The sequence below is a fragment of the Leuciscus leuciscus genome (assembly GCF_965113295.1).
Source record: "Leuciscus leuciscus genome assembly, chromosome: 8".
NCBI classification, from domain to species: Eukaryota; Metazoa; Chordata; class Actinopteri; order Cypriniformes; family Leuciscidae; genus Leuciscus; species Leuciscus leuciscus.
In genome coordinates, this window is record NC_138732.1 from 42739852 (window position 1) to 42764851 (window position 25000).

General features: G+C 45.8%; 1 protein-coding gene across 1 annotated transcript in view; it reads right to left on the reverse strand.

The window, feature by feature from the left end:
- The window catches only part of mgat4b (alpha-1,3-mannosyl-glycoprotein 4-beta-N-acetylglucosaminyltransferase B), a 159400-nt gene that overhangs the window by 51183 nt on the left and 83217 nt on the right, over positions 1-25000 (reverse strand). Inside the window, exons 2-4 of the mRNA XM_082178090.1 lie at positions 21828-22007; positions 15869-16012; positions 12781-12914 (exon numbers count right to left, since the gene is read on the reverse strand). Of these exons, the coding sequence (XP_082034216.1) occupies positions 12781-12914; positions 15869-16012; positions 21828-22007 (458 nt within the window). The remainder of the gene's footprint in view (positions 1-12780; positions 12915-15868; positions 16013-21827; positions 22008-25000) is intronic.

Sequence of the window (25000 nt, forward strand, 5' to 3'; positions counted from 1 at the left end):
ACACAAGAGATTCGATCAAAAACACTGATTCGTCCAGTAATGAAACAAGTATTTATGAGAAAGTAATTGAATCATTCACTCAAGAGATTCGATCAAAAACACTGATTCGTCCAGTAATGAAACAAGTATTTATGAGTGAGTCATTGAATCGTTCACACAATAGATTCGATCAAAAACACTGATTCGTCCAGTAATGAAACAAGTATTTATGGGTGCTTCTCATTTCTTTTTTGTGCATCCTCGTTTCCTTTCCTCGCTTCCTTTCCTCGCGTCTCAGCTCCGCCCCCTGTAGGATGCGAGGGAAGGCTGCAAGGAAAAGACGCGAGGACGGAGGAATCGAATGTAACTTTTTTTAAAACATTGGAATACTTGATCACTCAAGCGTCACTTCATCGCGTCATCAGCAGCGCTCAAAGGATCTGCCCTTATGTTGTTGAAGTTTGTTTATTTAAGAAATTCATAATAAATAATAATAAAGCAAGATACCCTGTTGAAATATGTGAGATGTGTGGTTTATATAAACTGCAAAGGTAAAGTATAAATTAAAATGATTGTGACCGATGTGAAGGGGGAGGAGAATTTATACGTGCGTCACGTTTAAGTCGATAAAACTCTTCCGCATAGGATACACCTGTGTATCCTCGCTCATGACTCCTCAGGAAGCCTCCTAACTCCTCGATCCTCGACTCCTCGCGATGCAATTAGAGAATTGAGATGTCCTTCAAGATGGCTGAGCTCGATCGGTTTCCGGGTCATAGGATGGAGGACGGAGGAGAGAGGAGACGAGGAGGGATATTGAAAAGCACCCTATAAGTCATTGAATCATTCACTCAAGAGATTCGATCAAAAACACTGATTCGTCCAGTAATGAAACAAGTATTAACTAGATGCGAAAGTTCGTCGAGACAAACTTTAAGTTGGCTTGAGAAAGTTTGGACCAGAAAGTTTTTTGCTAGGCGGTTGCTAGGATGTTATGGGTGGTTGCTAGGTGGTTGCTAGGGTGTCCTGGGTGGTTGCTAGGGTCTTTTGGGTGGTTGCTAGGGTGTTCTGGGTGGTTGCTAGGGTATTCTGGGTGGTTGCTAGGCGGTTGCTAGGATATTTTGGTTGGTTGCTAGGGTCTTTTGGGTGGTTGCTAGGCGGTTGCTAGGGTGTTCTGGGTGGTTGCTAGGGTGTTTTGGGTGGTTGCTAGGGTATTCTGGGTGGTTGCTATGCGGTTGCTAGGATATTTAGGGTGGTTGCTAGGGTCTTTTGGGTGGTTGCTAGGCGGTTGCTAGGGTATTTTGGGTGGTTGCTAGGGTATTCTGGGTGGTTGCTAGGGTATTTTGGGTGGTTGCTAGGCTATTTTGGGTGGTTGCTAGGGTGTTTTGGGTGGTTGCTAGGGTATTCTGGGTGGTTGCTAGGCGGTTGCTAGGATATTTTGGGTGGTTGCTAGGGTGTTCTGGGTGGTTGCTAGGCGGTTGCTAGGGTGTTATGGGTGGTTACTAGGATGTTTTGTGTGGTTGCTATGGTGTTGCTAGGGTATTTTGGGTGGTTGCTAGGGTGTTCTGGGTGGTTGCTAGGGTGTTATGGGTGGTTACCAGGATGTTTTGTGTGGTTGCTATGGTGTTGCTAGGGTATTTTGGGTGGTTGCTAGGGTCTTTTGGTGGTTGCTAGGCGGTTGCTAGGGTGTTTTGGGTGGTTGCTAGGTGGTTGCTAGGGTGTTCTGGGTGGTTGCTAGGATATTTTGGGTGGTTGCTAGGGTCTTTTGGGTGGTTGCTAGGGTGTTCTGGGTGGTTGCTATGGTATTCAGAGCGGTTGATATGGTGTTACTAGGTTGGTTGGTAGTTGTCACAGATGGTTACTATGGAGTTTTTATAGAGTTCTTACTTAACTAATCGCTATTAGCATGTAGCTATTCACTGCTAGCATGTGTAGCATGTTGAAAGTGCTGTTTGCTAGCATGAGTCAAAAGAGCCAAACCTCATCTCTATACGATGTTCTGATACAGAGATATAGGTCTTGCAAAACGGTTGCTAGGGTACTCAAGTTTGGTTGCTATGGCGTTGCTTTGGAGCTGGTATATTTAAATTAAGAAGTTTAAAGTGGTTTGAAGTTTAAAGTGGTTTGAAGTTTAAAGTGGTTTGAAGTTTAAAGTAGTTTGAAGTTTATGATAGATAGATAAGTTAGATTGATAGATAGACAGACAGACACACACACACTAACTCGCTCACACACTCACTCAGACACACACTCACACTCAGAGTTTATGAGTTTAGAGTTTATAAGTATAAATTGATGAGTTTATAAGTGTACGAGTTTTTGAGTTTAGAGATTATAAGTTTAAATGAGTTTACAGTTTATAAGTTTGAGTTTAAGAGTTCAGAGTTTATACATTTATGAGTTTAAGAGTTCATAAGTCTATGAATTCATGAGTTTTCAAGTTAATTAGTTTATAAGTGTATGAGTTTAGAGTTTATAAGTTTAAATGAAGTCAATTTAGTAGTTTGAAGTTTAATTTAGTTTGAAGTTTAATTTAGTTTGAAGTTTAATTTAGTTTGAAGTAGATAGATGAGTTTATTAGTTTAAATGAAGTAAATTTAGTAGTTTGAAGTTTAAATTAGTTTAAAGTTTAAATTAGTTTGAAGTTTAAAGTTTAAATTAGTTTGAAGTTTAATTTAGTTTGAAGTTTAATTTAGTTTGAAGTTTAATTTAGTTTGAAGTAGATAGATAGATGAGTTTATTAGTTTAAATGAGTCTCAATGGCTCATATAGTATATAGAACGGCAGTTTGGTTTAGTCTTCAAGGGATTTAGATTTGAATTTTTGTCGGTTGGTCAGTTTGAAAAAGTCAATGGGAGTTTTTCCGAGTTTTGATCGTCATTTTTAGGAAAACCGTAAGTCCAATCAGTTAGAAAAGATATAGCATACCGAGTCAGAATAGTCTGAAGGTCTTAGCCGAGTTTGGAGTATGTAGAGTTAAAGCTCTAGGCTGTATTAAAGTTATATTTTTTTAGTCTCAGAAGAAGAATAATAATATTAAGTTTAAGTACAATATCAGTAAGTTGGCTCTCTCAAGCCAATTTAATGAGCGATTTATTGAATCATTCATTCAAACAGTTTTTTTAAATAATTCAATCAGATTAATTCAACATTTTAACTAAACTGCAGCAATTAACATTTTGTCTGAACCTCTATTAAATTACGTTACATTGTTTAGTTGTCTGTTCAGAATCATGAGAGAATCGTGATCTCTGTTTGAAACAAAAAAACTCATGATTCTCAGTTTAACCAGAATTGTTCAGCTGTCAGTCAGTCGATATCAGATTGATATTTTATTATCAGTTCTAAAATTGTTCTATCAGTTCTAAAATTGACTATATTTTTTGGAATACAGCAGTATAGTTTATCCACGCACATCATTAGCTGTTTAAATTCATGAGCTGTCAATCTTTAAGGTCGAAGCTGAGCGTCTGTCAGCTCAGTTTTTGCAGTTTTGCTGTTTTTCACAGATTGAACATGTTGAATATTGGCGGGATTACAACTTGTACACTGGGAATGATCTGAGAGCTGTGACGTGTGCCATGTGACGCTGTACCACCTGACCTGCAGACTCATAGTGTTGCCATAGAAAGGCAAAATCTGATTCCAAGTAGAACATCATGTTGTCATCTCCCAAATTATGATTATTACGATAATTCCTCACGGGCAAAATCAAGACCCGCCCTACATTTGTTCTGGTTTCAGAAGCGTTTCACTCGGATATACGGCACAATAGAGAACAGACGATTGTAATTTCAGTCTCATGAAGACTTGAAGTGTTGAAACGCTCTAGAGCGGTTCTGAGTTGTGTGTCGGATAGAGTCAGTGTAACAGTGAAACTCCAGGACGAGGGTATAATGTGAGGATACACACGCTGCGTCAGAGTCCATGACCTGCGGGAACACATTATCCTCATTTCCCACACATCTCTCATCACAGACTCATTGTGTTGACAATTATCCTGAGACGTAGAAGAGAACGAGTGACAGGAGATGAGGAAACACCTGCACAAACTTTGACCAAACCTTCAGTTTCCAGAGAAGTGGGAAATGCTGCTTTTCAGACGCATATTATCATGAGCTGAACAATCCTGACCCGTTCAGTGTCACGTCAGCTGCTCTTCAGAACGCTTTAATCACAGGGTGGAAAACACCACGTTACAAAAGCATTTGTCACAATCCTTTTAAGTTGAAAAGTGCGTCAATGAGACGGAAAGCGCAAACAACAACATTTTTACATTTCCTGATGAAAATATGAGTGGCGCTTTCAGAGGAGAAAATACTTTTATATTTTTATATTTAGAGTTTATATTTCTGGAAAGTTCACTGTGGTGAACGAAGCTCTTCCTTCTTTGGAGTCTGACTCCCTGCATTTGCATCTAGTGAGTCTCATATCAATGAAACCCACTGGCATACATCTCAGCTGTATATTCCCCCTTCCATGTAAAGTACCCAGACTTTGAGTACCCAGAAAAGCACTATACAAATGTAACAAATAATAATAATTATTATTATTATATGCAAACTACATGCAAATTAGTGCGATTGAATCTGAACAAGTCGCAGGTGTGTGGAAAGCACATACACTGTTCATATAACACACTTACAGAATGCACTTTATTAACAGGCAAGATGCAAGTTCTTCGTCAAAAGCAGCAAATGAATCAATATTATCTTCTTTTTTTTCTTTTTTTTTTTTTTACCCAAAAATGATCATTTTGTGTCACCCTAATGTCATTCCACACTCAAATGACTTTCGTTCTTTATTCACAGGAACACAAACGGAGGGAATCTGAAGATTGTGCCGGTCGTTCTTTTCCAGGCAATTACAATGAATGAGACAATTTTCAGTGAATACATTTCAATTATTTCCAGTAATTTCAGTGAATTTTGGTTCTCACACAAAACTATCAGAATATAGTGCATGCGTCATATGAATCATTTTACAATCATTTTATGTTTCATTTTTGGTTTTAACATGCTGGGAATGACAGCAAACAAGAAACAAAAAGAGGACTGAACTCTAGATGCATATTACTGTACAAACCCTCACAGAGATAACATTATAAGAAAAAAAAAAAGACATATGGCATGTATTTAAATCATCCCCAAAGTAAAAGGTGTGTGAATACACAACCCAGACAGAACTCACACATACACACACACACACACACAGTTCACTGCCGCCAGTTACTCATAGTCAATGTTAATTAAAGTGAAGTGGCTCAAACACACTCCACAGTGTACAGCGTGTGTGTCTAGGGCACAGTGTCCTTCAGATACAGTGTGGTGAAACACAGGATGACGCTTTACTGCATTCATCATAATACATCACTGTAATATACTGTAATCTGAAAGACATCTATTGCACTGCTCTCTCATAAAAACTTCTTAGAAAATAAAACACTACCTATAATGGAGAATATCCAGGATCAGCTCCATTTCTCCCCAAAAGACAATATATTTTGCATATAATTTGTCCTCTAGATGAAAAGTCTGATCGCTGAATGTGATAGCACACCCTTCCTCAACAAGCCGCATGATTTGAGATCTGTTATATTATCATAGTCTAACTGTTACACTGCTCCTTTAGCAATGTGCTCTCTCTGAACCGCAGTGTGTTTGCACAAAAACATCATGTGTTGTAGGAACAAACTCAATACTGCTCTGTCCTCATGAGCGGTGTCCGAATATGCCGAATACTTCCCTATCTGATGGAAAGCCAACATGACGAATGTAGGACATCTGAACTACACGCACTCTTGCAGTCAGTCCCAATACTGGTGCACTACTCTCTGCTGTGTTAGTATGAAGAGTGCAAGAAGTGTGTTCACTTCACACTGAACGTTCTCAAATGAACAGTGCACTTCGAATCCCCAGATGATGCACTAAACTCAGCAAAAAACTCCGGGCCAGATTTACCAACAGCTTGATCAGCGCAAACCCTCTTTTGGAGATCAAAACTACTGTCAGGATTCACTAGACACACAGTGATAAATGAGCCGAAAGGTGCGGACAGGGTTATTTTTGCAGCCGACTATACTGCATATGCATTTGTCGGAGTTTCCCTTTCAGACACTAAAGTTATGGGAGGAGAGTATTTAAAGTCCTCCTGTAATCAAACATTTTATCCCTTAAAACTCATCTTTGATCACCAAAATGACGTGTTTAAATGTTTCTTCCTTGAAAAAAGTCTTCATCCCTTAAAATATCTTGACTGTAACTCGACACCCTTGCCTCATTTAGTATACGCAGTTCTATGAATATGCGAATGAGCCCCGCCTCCACTCACTCACTCAGCTCAGAGATCCACTGGTTGGATCAGAGATCGTGTTATGGAAGAGAGAGAATTTCCTCCAGTCGTCTTCATTCATCCAGAACGCCAGAGGAAGACGTTATCCAAACTACTCTTCATTTGCGCTGCTCTTGGTGGATTGCATTGGTCATTATGGAAATGTGTTGTTCCCTTTCAAGGGAACTCCCGTTGCGTCGAAAGCTGACGCTATGGGAACGCTTTGCGTGATGACGTCTTGAAGCACATGTAAAATCAGTCCAATGGTGTGGCGGAACGTCAGAGGCGGGTGACGTCACGTACCAGGAAGCTATAAAAGCCGTCCCGAAACAGAAAACGAAAGCTTTCTGAGTCTTCAGTTGCGCTCTGTGTTGAATCTGTCCTTGTTATTTGGTGTTGTCTGTCTATATTATATATATATATATTCAGTATGGCGAGCAAGCAGCAGTTTAGAGTGTGTGTCCATCCCTGCCCGCGTTATTTAACGGGAGGTGATACTCACACTCTTTGTGTTGTTTGTTTGGGTGAGGAGCATGCCCAGTCAGCACTCGAGGGTGGTGACTGTGTGCATTGCGACGCGCTTCCATTGCGCACGCTCCGATCCCGCTTGGCTCGGTTCAATCCCGATCGCGTTCCCCAGGGCTCGGGTCCCGCCGCGGCTGAGGCTCGGCGGCGATCTCAGACCTGGGGTTCGCAAATGGATCTGTCAGTGGATGTTGAGACGGGCTCTGCCTTATCTCAGCATCAATCTGACAGATCCAGTGCCTCTCATCAGGGTGTGGAAGCACGCATTGCGGTTTCTTCCCCCCCGATAGAGGCACCAATACTGCAACTGTCCAGCTCTGAGGAGTTGGATGTTGTGAGTATTGAAGCTGAGTCTGAGGATTCGCCACCTCAGTCTCATGCGTTTGAGGAACTGCTCGATGTTATTACTAGAGCAGTTGACAGACTATCTATTGAGTGGCCAGAGGATAGGCAGGACGTTCGTTCGAAAAGTAAGCTCGACGAACGCTTCCTGCCATCTCGTACACAGCCTCAGCGAAGAAGCCTTCCGTTTTTCCCCGATCTCCACACCGAGGTGTCGAAATCGTGGGGAAAACCGGTTTCATACAGAGTGTATGCACCACAAACATCCCACTATTCTTCCATTCACAAATATAAAGAATATGGTTATGGGGAGATGCCGAAGGTGGAGGAGACGCTTGCGAGCTATCTCTCTCCAGCAACGGCATCTTCCCTGAAAGCTCCTTCACTTCCCTCTAAGCCAGTAAAATTCACATCATCTCTGGTTCATAAATCGTATGCAGCCGCTGGTCAAGCTGCAGCGTGTCTGCATACGATGTCTATTATGCAAGCCTATCAGGCAGAATTATTGGGGGATTTAGAGGAGGGCGGGGGAATTGGTCCTGACACAGTGGCTGAACTACGCAGAGCCACAGATCTGTCTCTCAGGGCCACCAAGGAGACCGCTAAATCAATCGGGCGGTCTATGGCAGCCCTGGTGGCCACTGAGAGGCATCTGTGGCTCAATTTGAGCGATATAAAAGAGAAAGAAAAGCACGTTCTCTTAGATGCTCCGGTTTCCACTGTTGGTTTATTTGGTGATGCAGTAAACAGTGCGGTAGCTAAATCTCAGGAAGCTGCTAAACAGGCAGCTGCATTACAAAAACTTCTCCCCCGCTGTTCTTTCATTGAGGCTGCTGAGCGGGAGCAGCCTCACTCCTCTAAAAAGAGCGCTGAACATCGTGCCACTCAAAAACAGAGTGTGTCCTCTCGTGCTCCCCCACAAAAATCTCGGGGACACGGAGGGCGCTCTCAAACCCAGCAGTCTTCGAGGGGTAAAACGGATCTGCGGACCGTTATTACCGCCAAGAAGGCTGCTGGGAAAAAGTCCTGATGTCTGTAGTCCCCCCGAAACAGAGCGGTTAACACCTCTTTTCACGGTGCCCGTCTCTCTTCGGTGCCCTCAGGGGACCGTTCTGCCAACCCTGCCACCTCTGGTGTTACAGGGCGCAGCGGTCTCCGGCGAGCACATATCTCAAGGTCCACCCGGAAACGTAGTGGCCTCGGGATGCCCGCCCCCTCTGAGGAGGGTGCTAGAGCAGTCTGTTTGGTCGTTCCCTGCCGGTGCGCCGTTACAGGGCGACGAACCGACTACTCAACAGCAGGAGAAAAATACGGTGCCGTCTCTCTTCGGTGCCCTCAGGGGACCGTTCTGCCAACCCTGCCGCCTCCGGTGTTACAGGGCGCAGCGGTCTCCGGCGAGCACATATCTCAAGGTCCACCCGGAAACGTAGTGGCCTCGGGATGCCCGCCCCCTCTGAGGAGGGTGCTGGAGCAGTCTGTTTGGTCGTTCCCTGCCGGTGCGCCGTTACAGGGCGACGAACCGACTACTCAACAGCAACAAAATCCAGAAACCAGTCTCGAGAGACTGGTACCTCTAGTAGAATCTTTGACAGCGTGGAAGCTACTGTCAAATGTTTCTCGTTGGGTCCTGCAGACCGTGGAAAAAGGGTATTAGATACAATTCTATTAACGCCCACCGCGGTTTATGGGGGTCCTGCCCACAGTGGTGGGCCCCGAGCAGGTTCTGGTTATGGAACAGGAAGTAAACACTCTGTTAGAGAAAGGGGCCATAGAATATGTACCCCCCTCCAACAGGGAAACCGGGTTTACAACCGGTACTTCATAGTTCCAAAAAAGGACGGGGGATTGCGTCCCATTTTAGATCTTCGAGTTCTGTACGAGTACATGCAGCTCAAGTTCAAAATGTTAACCTTGAGACAAATCGTGCCACAGATCAGGTCCGAGGACTGGTTTGTCACGATAGACCTCAAGGACGCATATTTCCATCCGTCCGTGTCATTGGAAGTTCCTGAGGTTTGCTTTCGGGGGCAAAGCATACCAATATCGAGTTCTTCCATTCGGCCTGGCTTTATCACCCCGCACTTTCACCAAATGCGTGGATGCAGCTCTGGGGCCTCTGCGCCTCCGGGGTATTCGCATCACGAACTACATCGACGATTGGTTGATTTTAGCTCAGTCGCATTAGATGGCGGTTCAACATCGAGATGTTGTTCTCGCCCATATGAAAGAGTTGGGGTTACGGCTGAACGCCAAGAAGAGTGTGCTTTCTCCATTTTAGAGGACCACTTTTTTAGGCGTGGTTTGGGATTCAGTGTCGATGCAGGCGCGCCTGTCATCGCCACGCTTCGATTCCATCCTGGCAGCTGTGAGAAGTGTAAAGCTAGGCCAGCTACTCACTGTCAAACAGTTCCAGAGACTGTTGGGTCTCATGGCAGCAGCTTCCAACGGGATACCTTTTGGACTGCTGCACATGAGGCCCCTGCAGTGGTGGCTCAGGACCAGAGGGTTTTTCCCCGAGGGGCAACCCATTTCGCACAATCAAGGTCACGCGGTGATGCCTACGTGCCTTGGTTATGTGGAAGAAACCTTGGTTCCTGTCCCAGGGCCCAGTGCTGGGAGCTCCTTGTCGTCGCAAACTGCTAACGACGGATGCTTCCCTCACGGGTTGGGGAGCGATCCTGAGGGTCGCTCATCTCAAGGTCTGTGGGAAGACCATCATCGTCCTGGCATTATATAGCCTAGAGATGTTAGCTGTCTTCCGGGCTCTGAGGAGCTTTATCACAGGTCTCAGGGGACACCATGTGTACTACATACGGACAACACGTCGGTAGTCGCCTATATCAAGGGGGTTTGCGCTGGCACGCCATATCCTCTTGTGGTCCCAGGGGAAGTTGCTGTCACTCAAGGCAGCCTACATCCCCGGGGTCCAGAATATAGGAGCAGACACTCTGTCGAGACAGGGGCCGAGGCCCGGGGAATGGTGGCTCCACCTCCGAGGTGGTGGAGCTGATATGGAAATTATAAGTGGATCTGTTTGCGTCTCGAGAGACGTCTCACTGTCCACTTTGGTTCTCCTTCACGCATCCAGCTCCTCTGGGACTGGATGCTATGGTACAGACGTGGCCGAGGCTACGTCTGTACGCCTTTCCCCCAGTTGCTCTGCTCCCGGGAGTTCTGGAAAGAGTTCGCAGGGACCGGGTTTGCCTGCTTTTTATAGCCCCGCGCTGGCCGGGCAGAGTATGGTTTCCCGATCTTGTGTCCCTCCTCGACGGGCATCCTCTGGAGCTACCCGTCAGGAGGGACCTTCTGTCCCAGGCAGAGGGCTCGATATTTCACCCTCGGCCAGAACTGTGGAACCTGTGGGCTTGGCCTCTGAGGGGGCCCAGCTCATAGAGTCAGGTCTCTCAACCGAGGTTGTTGAGACCATTCTACAGTCCAGAGCTCCCTCCACGAGGAAACTTTATGCCCTGAAGTGGAGAGTATTCACTTCTTGGTGTAGTGACCGTCGGTTGGACCCAGTCCACTGCCCAATTGGTACAGTGCTGGAGTTCCTGCAGGAACGGTTCACTGCAGGTCTGACCCCGTCCACTTTAAAGGTCTATGTGGCGGCCATAGGTGCTTACCACAGTCCTTTGGGTGGAATGTCTGTGGGGAAAGACCCCTTGGTATCTCGTTTCCTTCGTGGCACTTGGAGGTCCTCCTCCCTTTCGAAATCGGACCAGGAGGCGAATAATTTGCTTTGCCCTGTTCGGGCGTTAGACGCGTATGTCCACAGAGCTGCCCTGTGGCGTAAAAGTGACTTTTGCTCCCCTAACAAGGGAGGTCCAGTGTCTAAGCAAAGGATGAGCAAGTGGGTGGTTGAGACTATCTCACTGGCTTATGAGGCGGCTGGACAGCCTTCTCCTTTGGCTGTCCGGTCGCTCTCTACTAGGAGTATGGCGGCCTCTAAGGCCCTTATATCAGGAGTATCGTTACAGGACGTCTGTGATGCGGCAGGCTGGTCCTCACCGCACACCTTCGTCAGGTTCTACTCTCTGGATTTAGACTCTACTCTAGGGTCTCATGTTTTGTCTTCTTAGTGCTGCTCACATGATTACACACAGGACAGACATTTGTAGCTATGGAGGCGTTGGTATAGACGTTCCCATAGCGTCAGCTTTCGACGCAACGGGAGTTCCCTTGAAAGGGAACGCCTCGGTTACGACTGTAACCTCGGTTCCCTGAAGAGGGAACGAGCGTTGCGTCGCCTTGCCATATCTCCTTCATGCCTGTCAGCGCAACTTCAGACTTTACGAAGCTTTCGTTTTCTGTTTCGGGCCGGCTTTTATAGCTTCCTGGTACGTGACGTCACCCGCCTCTGACGTTCCGCCACACCATTGGACTGATTTTACATGTGCTTCAAGACGTCATCACGCAAAGCGTTCCCATAGCGTCAGCTTTCGACGCAACGCTCGTTCCCTCTTCAGGCATGAGTGATGCGTTCTTTAATGTGAGCATCGTCAGTAGATGGGAGTCAACTGCACTCTCCCATCAGCGCTGTTATGGGATATCGTTCTCCCTGTAACTTCCCTGTGTGTATCTGTCCCCAAGTGTGGACATCTGGACATCAGACACCAGTGCTGTATGATACAAGAACTGTACAAACCTCATATACTAGATGGTAGTGAACATAGAGCATATCCGAGACTCAACGTGTGTTAATTGTATGCTAATGGCTGAACAGCAGGGCAGAGATGAGTTATTACAGGACAGAAGCCAGACAGAGCGTGTAATCAATGAGGAAATGGACTTACAAATGGTTCAGCAGCTTCTAAAAGTCTCAAGTTACTCATAACGTAAAGAAGATAAACTCCAGGAAAGCTACTGGTTTAGTTGTTAGCTATTCAGCAAGCTAGAAACAAAAACTGTTACTTTGAGGGACTAATATATCAGATGATAACTATAATGTTGCTATTTAAGCAATGCCACACGTGCAAGAGTTGTGATGTTCTCTAATATCAGCAGTGATTGTTGTGTGGATCTCTGGATAATCATCAAGACCGCAAGTGTGATATTGCTTTTATACAATTCAATAAACAAGAAGTTAATATGGAGTAACTTACATTTTAGACACAATATTAGCGCTATACTTTTTAGTTTGTTAGGAAATCATTGGCTGAGCAAAACCAGGGAAAGTCAAAGCAGAATTTACTGTTGAGTGTAAAACACAGAAGTGGAGTTTCCTTGCTGATGAATTAGCATTTCGAACGAATCGGTCAATGAAAGATTCAATGACTCATTAATAAAGACACTTGTCAATATATTGGATGAATCTGTGTTTTGGATGAACCATTCAGTGAATGATTCAATGACTCACTTATACAGAGACCTGTTTATATACTGAATGAATCAGCAGTTTGAATGAATTGGCGTGATTCAGTAAAATAATTTTTTTAACCTTCACTTTGTTTAAATCACTTTATATATATCAAGTAATTTGGTATATATTGAAGTCTCAAAAAAACGAGACGTTACTAATCCACATTATGATTACACAACACACAGATCACATTTCTGGAATTCATAATCCGTGTCCTTTAGGATCCGAGAAGGTTGTGATCTTACCTCTGCTATGAAGACGACGATCACGCAGTCCTCCTTCTCGACCGGACTCAGCTCTGACATCAGCGAGCTCAGTGTGTCCGTCAGGTACGTGTGCACCTCTCGCTTCACACTGGGGACGCCCAACACTATCGACACTGAGAGAGAGAGAGAGAGAGAGAGAGAGAGAGAGAGAGAGAGAGAGAGAGAGAGAGAGAGAGAGAGAGAGAGATGCTCTAATCAGCCCTGTGTGCATTTACTCTTCACAGATCACCATTGAAACATACTGTACCCTTCACACACACACACACGCACACAATCACTCTCTCTCACACACACACACACACACACAATCACTCTCTCACACTCTCTCACACACACACACACACACTCTCTCTCACGCTCTCTCACGCTCTCTCACTCTCTCTCACTCACACTCTCTCTCACTCACTCTCAGTCTCTCACACAGTCTCTCACACAGTCTCTCACACAGTCTCTCACACAGTCTCTCACACAGTCTCTCACACAGTCTCTCACACAGTCTCTCACACAGTCTCTCACTCACACACTCACTCACTCACTCACTCACTCACTCACTCACTCACTCGCACAGTCTCTCGCACAGTCTCTCGCACAGTCTCTCACTCACTCACTCACTCACTCACTCACTCACTCACGCTCTCTCACTCACGCTCTCTCACTCACGCTCTCTCACTCACTCTCAGTCTCTCACACAGTCTCTCACACAGTCTCTCACACAGTCTCTCACACAGTCTCTCACACAGTCTCTCACACAGTCTCTCACACAGTCATTCACACAGTCTCTCACTCACACAGTCTCTCGCACAGTCTCTCGCACAGTCTCTCGCACAGTCTCTCGCACAGTCTCTCGCACAGTCTCTCACTCACTCACTCACTCACTCACTCACTCACTCACTCACTCACTCACTCACTCACTCACTCACTCACTCACTCACTCACTCACTCACGCTCTCTCACTCACGCTCTCTCACTCACGCTCTCTCTCACTCACTCTCAGTCTCTCACACAGTCTCTCACACAGTCTCTCACACAGTCTCTCACACAGTCTCTCACACAGTCTCTCACTCACACAGTCTCTCACTCACACAGTCTCTCACACAGTCTCTCACACAGTCTCGCACTCACTCACGCACTCACTCACGCACTCACACAGTCACTCACACAGTCTCTCACACAGTCTCGCACTCACTCACGCACTCACTCACGCACTCACTCACGCACTCACTCACGCACTCACGCACTCACTCACTCACTCACTCACTCACTCACTCACTCACTCACTCACTCACTCACTCACTCACTCACTCACTCACTCACTCACTCACTCACTCACTCACTCACTCACTCACTCACTCACTCACTCACTCACACACTCACTCACACACTCACTCACACACTCACTCACACACTCACTCACACACTCACTCACTCTCACACACTCTCTTACTCTCTCACACACACTCTCTCACACACACTCGCTAACACACACACACACCAGCCTGTAGAGCGGCAGTGACTGTGCATCGGCATTTCTAAGAGCTCAATCTTAATTAACGCCGGATGAAGAGCAGCTGATCCTGCGGGATCACTGAAACTCTCCTCCACTGGACAGACACACACACTCTCTCACACACACCCCAGAGAGCTCAGACAGGCCGAGAGCCAGGACAGGAGACGGAGAGCCAGACTCTACGCTTCAGGAGTGAGGGAATATTCCGAGTTTGGCATATATGGGGTAAGAGGATCGCAAACACTCAGATGATGAAGTTTACCTTTTTATCTTCAGTTGCCTTTTTTACTTTTATAAGGTCATATTTTTCAAACCTCTCTCCTAGGCCTATATCTCGAGGATCGCACAGAGTTTTGGGGGCACTGATATAAATCCTGAGCTGTGTGTGTGGATGTTACAGCCTCACACTGCCTCATGACTTCTGACCATGATGAATGAATAAAAATAATAAAACACATCTACATATATAAAATATGATCGTACGTGTCAAAGGGTTAATATTGTTCATTAGCTAAATATTTGTAAAACAGACAGACAGACGTAAAGGGTGACCGATAGCACTGATTTATTGAAGGAGGGGAAAAAAACATCACCAAAAAAAAGGGACTTCGGAGTGTAAGGGGGAAAAGGGCTTGAGCCATACCTGTGCACGTGCCTAAATGTGTGTACACTAATGTAATATTATGGTATGTATTACAATAGCCAGCAGGATTGCTGGAAGACACTGGAAGACAGTGAAAGCCCCAGAACTCCCAGTGCAATAGAAATGGAGTGGAATCATATGAATCTACGCTTAGTCCAGTAAACAGTGTTAGAGAGGAGGAGTGTCTCTCTGGGAGGAGTTCTGGATACTTGTACTTTTCTTTTATTGTGTTAAATTGTGCTTATAGAAACCTGCAACCCTTTATTAAGATTGTATTGTTGTATGCCTGTTACCAACCTTCCAAAAATCAATAAAAACTTCATTAAAAGGATGAAAGGAGGATGAAGGAGCAGTGACGACAGCGCAAGACGACAGAGGACCATGCCTGGACATTATGATGGCTTTTGATTTAGTTTATGCAGCAGTCGCAGTCGTTTCGTAGTTTATGTTTAATTTGTGATTAAAGTAATGTTTGCTGTTTTTCGGTTCCGCCTCCTCCTTCTCTGAACTTGAGCTTTGTTCCAGCATTCAGCAACACTCGCCTCTGACACGCTGAACACACAGATTCAGCAAAATCACTGAACGTGGCTTATTTTTTAACCCAAATACTGGCTTATTTTTTCAACCACAATGCTGGGTTATTTATTTATTTTTAAAAACTTTTTTAACCCAAATGTTGGGATATTTGTTTCAACCCAAATACTGGGTTATTTATTTATTTTTAACCCAAATGCTGGGATATTTGTTAAAAATACTTTAACCCAAATGCTGTAAAAAAAAAAAGAAAAAAGTTTTTAACCCAAATGCTGGGTTCTTTCTTTTTTTTTACCCAAATGCTGGGTTATTTGTTGTTTATGTGGACTCCCTGCAGCCGGACAGGTCTGGAGGAGTTCTGGTTGTTACTGTGCCACACTGACCTCCGGTGCGACCCTGGCCGATGTGCACGGCCGGCTGGAGGCTGCTCTCCTTGGCCAGCAGGTGTGGCAGATGGTGGAAGATGCTGGGCAGCTGAAGAACATTCTTACTGCTGGTCACGTTCCACAGCTTCAGCTTGGTCTCATCTGAAAGAGAACGCACAATCGCACATAAATGAGTGTCTGTCGTAGTCGACCCGTTAAAACTATTAACACCCAATCCTGGATCAACAGCCAGGGGCGTTTCTAGGTTTTAAAAACATCAGGGGCTGAGCCCGAAACGTCAGGGGCTGGGGTTATAAGATAACATGATTCGATACAGAGAATAATATTGTAGGCCTATATACAGGGGGCAGACTGGGTCATAAAATCAGCCCTGGCACTGTAGCCACACCAGCCCACATTACCACTCAAACACGCGCATTGAAATGTGAGGTATTAGGGGGTTCTAAAATTTGGATTTCTCGGACCTCCATATGTGCATTTTAAGGTGTTCGAAGGCCAAAAAAATTGATAACAATAGCTTTAAAAGCATGTCAGTGGGCAGTAGCATAAATATTTTTCAAGCAGAAAACAGATTCTTAAACATGAGAATGAGGATAAATGTTGTAATGAATGATCCACAGTACAAAATGGAAATGCAGAATGTTTCTGCTTATTGGCCTTAAATGAGAAATCGTTCAAGGATTATTTTGCATAGATGTTACATTTCAATCAAACACCAGTGCAATATTTTTGTGTCCAGAGGCAAATGAGCAATTTACATATTAGCATTAAAGATTGGTTTCAGCAACTTTTTTCTTTTTAAAAGTTAGAAGTTAGAAAAAGTTGTTATAGACCAGTGCGGGGCCAGGGGGTTATAGACCAATGCGGGGCCAGGGGGTTATAGACCAGTGCGGGGCCAGGGGGTTATAGACCAGTGCGGGTTCTTTGATTAGTGCCAAAAACATTGATCAACTCAAGAAAGAAAAAAGTTGCTGAAACCAACTTGGTGGGCTGGTGTGGGTACAGTGCCAGGGCTGAATTAATCATGTTATCTTATAACCCCAGCCCCTGACGTTTCGGGCTCAGCCCCTGGTGTTTTTAAAACCTAGAAATGCCCCTGCATATAGCCTGAAAACATCTCGTCTGACAGAGGACTGTGCGGCGCTGTTGACTGCGTTCGTTTTTTATTTCTTTAATTGCTGTGAGATTGTTTGCTGTTGCACGCAAATCCTGGAGATATTCTAGGATAGGCTGAAATCACTCACGTGGGGCGTCTCTGTGTGAGAGATTTCAACAGTCACCAGTCAGAGACGGTCAGAGACAGCAACAAAGCCGAAGCACAATGAAATAAGGCAACTTATGGTTTCGGGGGTTTACATAGGCTATTGTCCGGTTTCATTTTTGTCAGTCAACTTTTCTTAATACATTCGGGGCCACACTCAAAACATTCGGGGCTGAAGCCCTGGCTAAATCGACTGATGCGGCGTCTGTCAACAGCCCTTGCGGTTACTGGAGTAACACACGTTAACCCTATAAAGCCTACTGTACTGCACACGTTTTATACACACATTCCTAATTATCAATACGATCAAAACTTTGCTGAAAAACCTATTGCACACAATCTACTACAGTCCTTCTGTTGTCTGAATGATAGTTTAGACTTTCTTAGCGAGTAGAAATCTTTACTGAACATAAGAATAACTGATATTTCAAGATAAACACTTACTGGACTGAAGTGACTGAGGTTTACTTGATTATCCACATATAATTTATTAGTAACTCATGAGTATCAAATATGATCATTAGGCTTTTGAGGAAGGTTTATTTGTTCATCTCTCAATCATCATTGTATTGTATTGCATTATATGTTTTAAAACTATATAATATAGATATACAGATATACAGATATAGAGTGACGACTGATATATAATTTATAACAAAATTATAACAAGCATCAGAATTTCTTCTTCCTTTATGTCCACATATATATCAGCATTGATATCCCTCTGGCCCCGCACTGGTCTATAACCCGATCAGGGACTGGTCTATAACCCCCTGGCCCCACGCTGGTCTATAACCCGATCAGGGACTGGTCTATAACCCCCTGGCCCCACGCTGGTCTATACCCCGATCAGGGACTGGTCTATAACCCCCTGACCCCGCGCTGGTCTATAACCCCCTGGCCCCACACTGGTCTATAACCCCCTGGCCCCACGCTGGTCTATAACCCGATCAGGGACTGGTCTATAACCCCCTGGCCCCACGCTGGTCTATAACCCCCTGGCCCCGCATTGGTCTATAACCCCCTGGCCCCGCACTGGTCTATAACCCCCTGACCCCGCGCTGGTCTATAACCCCCTGGCCCCGCACTGGTCTATAACCCCCTGGCCCCACGCTGGTCTATAACCCGATCAGGGACTGGTCTATAACCCCCTGGCCCCACGCTGGTCTATAACCCGATCAGGGACTGGTCTATGACCCCCTGACCCCGCGCTGGTCTATAACCCGATCAGGGACTGGTCTATAACCCCCTGGCCCCACGCTGGTCTATAACCCGATCAGGGACTGGTCTATGACCCCCTGACCCCGCGCTGGTCTATAACCCCTGGCCCCGCACTGGTCTATAACCCCCTGGCCCCACGCTGTAATGCCTTATTAGCTGGTTGTCCTGCATCCTCAATAAACAAGCTACAGTTAGTCCAAAATGCCGCCGCTAGAGTTCTTACGAGATCAAGAAAATATGATCATATAACACCGATTTTATCATCACTGCATTGGTTACCTATAAAGTTCCGTATTAATTACAAGGTATTGCTACTGACTTATAAAGCCCTAAACGGCTTAGCTCCAGTCTATTTAACGGATCTTCTATCGCCCTATAATCCATCGCGCTCTTTAAGATCACTAAATTCAAGGCTTTTGGTCATACCTAGGATATCCAGAACCACCAAAGGAGGGAGAGCATTTTCACATTTGGCTCCAAAACTCTGGAATAGTCTTCCTGATACTGTTCGTTGCTCAGACTCGCTCTCCCAGTTTAAAACTAGATTAAAGTCGCATCTCTTCAGCCAGGCATTGATATAATCCCACAGTTCAAACTACAATCCGGCCTCTAGCTCATAAATGCCAGAGGAGAACTGGCCCCCGACTGAGCCTGGGTTCTCCCAAGGTTTTTTTTTCTCCATTAGGTCACCTGATGGAGTTTTAGGACACCATTAGGTCACTTGATGGAGTTTTTCGGTTCCTTGCCACTGTTGCCTTTGGCTTGCTCAGTTGGGGATATTTTGGGGATATTTAATTTAATTTTATCAATCAATAAATTCCTCTTGAAACAAACTTTGTTGTATTATTTAAATTTAATACTGTGAAGCTGCTTTGATACAATCTGTATTGTGAAAAGCGCTATACAAATAAACTTGACTTGACTTGACGCTGGTCTATAACCCGATCAGGGACTGGTCTATAACCCCCTGGCCCCACGCTGGTCTATAACCCGATCAGGGACTGGTCTATAACCCCCTGGCCCCACGCTGGTCTATAACCCGATCAGGGACTGGTTTATAACCCCCTGGCCCCACGCTGGTCTATACCCCGATCAGGGACTGGTCTATAACCCCCTGGCCCCGCGCTGGTCTATAACCCCCTGGCCCCGCATTGGTCTATAACCCCCTGGCCCTGCGCTGGTCTATAACCCCCTGGCCCCGCGCTGGTCTATAACCCCCTGGCCCCGCATTGGTCTATAACCCCCTGGCCCCGCATTGGTCTATAACCCCCTGGCCCTGCGCTGGTCTATAACCCCCTGGCCCCGCATTGGTCTATAACCCCCTGGCCCCGCACTGGTCTATAACCCCCTGGCCCCGCACTGGTCTATAACCCCCTGGCCCCGCATTGGTCTATAACCCCCTGGCCCCGCATTGGTCTATAACCCCCTGGCCCCGCACTGGTCTATAACCCCCTGGCCCCGCACTGGTCTATAACCCCCTGGCCCCGCACTGGTCTATAACCCCCTGGCCCCGCACTGGTCTATAACCCCCTGGCCCCGCATTGGTCTATAACCCCCTGGCCCCGCACTGGTCTATAACCCCCTGGCCCCGCACTGGTCTATAACCCCCTGGCCCCGCATTGGTCTATAACCCCCTGGCCCCGCACTGGTCTATAACCCCCTGGCCCCGCATTGGTCTATAACCCCCTGGCCCCGCACTGGTCTATAACCCCCTGGCCCCGCACTGGTCTATAACCCGATCAGGGACTGGTCTATAACCCCCTGGCCCCACGCTGGTCTATAACCCGATCAGGGACTGGTCTATAACCCCCTGGCCCCACGCTGGTCTATAACCCGATCAGGGACTGGTTTATAACCCCCTGGCCCCACGCTGGTCTATACCCCGATCAGGGACTGGTCTATAACCCCCTGGCCCCGCGCTGGTCTATAACCCCCTGGCCCCGCATTGGTCTATAACCCCCTGGCCCTGCGCTGGTCTATAACCCCCTGGCCCCGCGCTGGTCTATAACCCCCTGGCCCCGCATTGGTCTATAACCCCCTGGCCCCGCATTGGTCTATAACCCCCTGGCCCTGCGCTGGTCTATAACCCCCTGGCGCTGGTCTATAACCCCCTGGCCCCGCACTGGTCTATAACCCCCTGGCCCCGCACTGGTCTATAACCCCCTGGCCCCGCATTGGTCTATAACCCCCTGGCCCCGCATTGGTCTATAACCCCCTGGCCCCGCACTGGTCTATAACCCCCTGGCCCCGCACTGGTCTATAACCCCCTGGCCCCGCACTGGTCTATAACCCCCTGGCCCCGCACTGGTCTATAACCCCCTGGCCCCGCATTGGTCTATAACCCCCTGGCCCCGCACTGGTCTATAACCCCCTGGCCCCGCACTGGTCTATAACCCCCTGGCCCCGCATTGGTCTATAACCCCCTGGCCCCGCACTGGTCTATAACCCCCTGGCCCCGCATTGGTCTATAACCCCCTGGCCCCGCACTGGTCTATAACCCCCTGGCCCCGCACTGGTCTATAACCCGATCAGGGACTGGTCTATAACCCCCTGGCCCCACGCTGGTCTATAACCCGATCAGGGACTGGTCTATAACCCCCTGGCCCCACGCTGGTCTATAACCCGATCAGGGGCTGGTCTATAACCCCCTGACCCCGCGCTGGTCTATAACCCCCTGACCCCGCGCTGGTCTATAACCCCCTGGCCCCGCACTGGTCTATAACCCCCTGGCCCCGCACTGGTCTATAACCCCCTGGCCCCGCATTGGTCTATAACCCCCTGGCCCCGCACTGGTCTATAACCCCCTGGCCCCGCACTGGTCTATAACCCGATCAGGGACTGGTCTATAACCCCCTGGCCCCACGCTGGTCTATAACCCGATCAGGGACTGGTCTATAACCCCCTGGCCCCACGCTGGTCTATAACCCGATCAGGGACTGGTCTATAACCCCCTGACCCCGCGCTGGTCTATAACCCCCTGGCCCCGCACTGGTCTATAACCCCCTGGCCCCACGCTGGTCTATAACCCGATCAGGGACTGGTCTATAACCCCCTGGCCCCACGCTGGTCTATAACCCGATCAGGGACTGGTCTATAACCCCCTGGCCCCACGCTGGTCTATAACCCGATCAGGGACTGGTCTATAACCCCCTGACCCCGCGCTGGTCTATAACCCCCTGGCCCCGAACTGGTCTATAACCCCCTGGCCCCACGCTGGTCTATAACCCGATCAGGGACTGGTCTATAACCCCCTGGCCCCACGCTGGTCTATAACCCGATCAGGGACTGGTCTATAACCCCCTGACCCCGCGCTGGTCTATAACCCCCAGGCCCCGCACTGGTCTATAACCCCCTGGCCCCACGCTGGTCTATAACCCGATCAGGGACTGGTCTATAACCCTCTGGCCCCGCGCTGGTCTATAACCCTCTGGCCCCGCGCTGGTCTATAACCCACTGGCGGGACTGGTCTCTCACCGGACAGGCTGCTCCAGGTGCGGTTGATGTCCCGCAGCGCCTGCTTCTCTGCGATGGCTCGCTTGATCTCGTCCAGCACCAGGTTCAGCTCTTTGGAGCGTTTGAGGTTCTCCTGCTCAGCGGAGTGAAGACGGTCTCTCAGAGCCAGGAATTCACGCTGGTAAATGTCCACCACATTACCTGCAATCACAACACACACACAACACTGAATAATGGCTTTTTCTCAACATACTTCATTTATTATGACAGCATTCAATTATCCAGTCAAAAGAACATTTATGTTACGCACCAATAAACAAAAGGTAATAATTCAACAGAAGATATGAGCATGTTTCTCTCAGGCCTGCGTTTATAGGGGTTGTTTTTCAGACGGTATAAGGATGACATGTGTAAGAAATGAGGGGATATTTTGAGTCTCTCGTTCTCTGTGGCCTTTAAAGGGCTGAAGCTGCACTCGTTTACAGTTAAACACTGTTCCTCTTCGACGGGGAGAGCGCTGAACTGGTGTTGTGTAACCAGACAGTCATTCGTGACATTTAAACAAGTGTTTTAGTGAGGCTGGCCGTTTTCTCCATGTCTCGGGTCATGACCTTCCCTAAGGGAGCGATCGATGCTCTGACCCCAGAGGTCAACACATGCTCAGATACACAACCCTCAAACCCAGCTCACATGGCAAACAATGCAGGATTATCCACACAAAAGATACCCTCAAAGACATCAAAAGTAAGTATGATTTAGTATGATCAAGCCATCTCAGATCATCTTGGCCGCTATTTTCTCAAATTATATTCTGGCATTGGATGATGTAACAATTCCTATAATTATTCCTATTATTTCAAGAAGTATTTAATAAATAATTTATAAAAAAATTTAAAATAAAAAAATAATTTATCAGAATATTTAGAATAAATAAATGTATTTGTTAACAAATGTGAAATAAATAGTAAATTAATCTATCAACATATTTAAAATAAATATTAAATAATTTATTTAAATGAACATTTAAAATAAACATTAAATAATTTATCAAAATTTTAAAAATAAATATATTTATCAGAATATTTTTAAAAAATAAAATAAAATTATTTAACAACAATATATTATATATAAATTGTTTATTTATCAAAATATGTAAAATAAGTAAATGAATTATCAGAATATTTAAAATAAATTTTTTAACACATTTAAAATAAATTGTAAATAGTTTATTTATCAACATATTTAAAATAAATAAATGCATAACTTTTGATAACATAGCTAGAATAAATAATAAATAATTTATCTAAATATTTTAAAATACATATTTGTTGGCTGAATGACACAAGAAAGTACTGAGGTATTCTTTGTGACACTGACACACTGTGACTGAATTTACAGTTAGAAAAGCACAGAATCTCTCGGTGAACGAGCAGTTAAAGGTGAAGTGTGTGACACTACCATCACCAAAGAGAAAACATGAATAATACATTAACTATTAATAACCTTACAGCCTGTCATTGGCCAGTCAAACAAATATTCCCGCCTCTAAACTCGTGTGATTGGCTGAGCCAGTGCAGTGTAGAGCTGGTCTGAACACTTCCAAAGATCCACACAGTCACAGTGTTTACACAGCCTATCAATATCTTCACCCAAAGAGGAGAGAGTATTTTAACATCACAAAACGACACGCATCAGCTTTAAGTGTAGACAACACCTGCCTTCTCCTTCTCCGCTGACTGAGACGCTCTCTTTCTTTGCTCGCTCAACACTCTCTGGAAGAGAAAGAATCGTAAGGATTTATGCTTTGCGGGATAATCCTGAGCAGGCAGGCTTTTTCTGGGAGAGATGCCCACTCTCAGCGCTCCACACACACACACACACCGTAATGCCATCAGAGTCCAAAGCCCTGGTGTAATCTGAAATTACACCGCTCCACACAAGTGCAATCCAATCCCCACTTCAGATGGAGGTGGAGAGGAACATCTAATGCCCTGTAGAGTGAGATAATCTACTGATGACTGATGACTTCTTCACCGTGATCCCTACACTCGATTACTGCCGAGAGACACACACACACACACACACTCTGTGCATTACACACCACAACACACGTACTACAACACAGACGGCGTGTCTATTATCACAGAGGGACTCATATCAGACCGAATACAGGCCTTTAGAAATAAAGCATAAAGCCTTTGACACATCAGAATGTGTCATTTTCATTTTTGGGCGAACTATTCCTTTAATCCAGGGCCTACCCTGAATATTGTTTTGTAAAATGGGGGAATTCCTCCATTAAGTGATTCTTTTTAGGGGGATTTTTTTATTTTAGGCGGGGGGAGGGGGGTATCAACAGAATCTGAACAACTAATAAAATAAGAGCAAATAAACTAATCACAAGCAGTAGAACAATTAAATACACTAGAATAAAGATAGAGATGAAGTAAAGGTATGTCATCTCAGGCAGGTGTAACAGTATTCAGGCAAGAAATACCACAGAAACTGAAGATGGAATCACATGTAAAATAACCCTGGAGAGTCTTCCCTGAATAAACTAATCCTTACCATTAAAGCTACTAAAGTTATTCAGTCGAGAGCAGTGAGTGAGTTTTTCTCTTTGTTGTTTGATTAACATTATAAACTCAGACATCAGCAGGAATATTAGGCTGCTGTCCCTTTAAGAGTGAATGCACTGATCTAATACACTGATACACACGTTTACTTTCTCAACTGTTTATGTCCATTTAAAGACATAACCAACTGTGTTAATGTGAATCCTCGCCAAGACGGTAACATTTGTGTGTATTTGACCTTTTAAGCACAGTATTAGCTATGAACAACTCTACTGGATACTCGTGAGCTGCTTGTGAGCTTTTCTATGAGTGTGAGCGTGAATGTTTCAATTGGCAAGACTTAAACTTTAGTAAAACTTCTTTTTTGTTGCCTCGAAGTGAATTACGTCAACTGTGCAGCTCGCTTATAGTGCAGACGTGATGTAGAGAGAGAGAAAGAGAGCGAGAGAGGACGCAGTACCGCTGAATTACATTTACATGACAACCATGTACTAAAAACAATAAAAGTTTTTCCCTTGTGTTTTTCGGGAAGAGACGACAACGCTGTCAAAACGACCCCCACTCACACGGATTGGTGAAAACGACTGTAATCGCTGTTTTCTGCCAGTAGATGGCGAT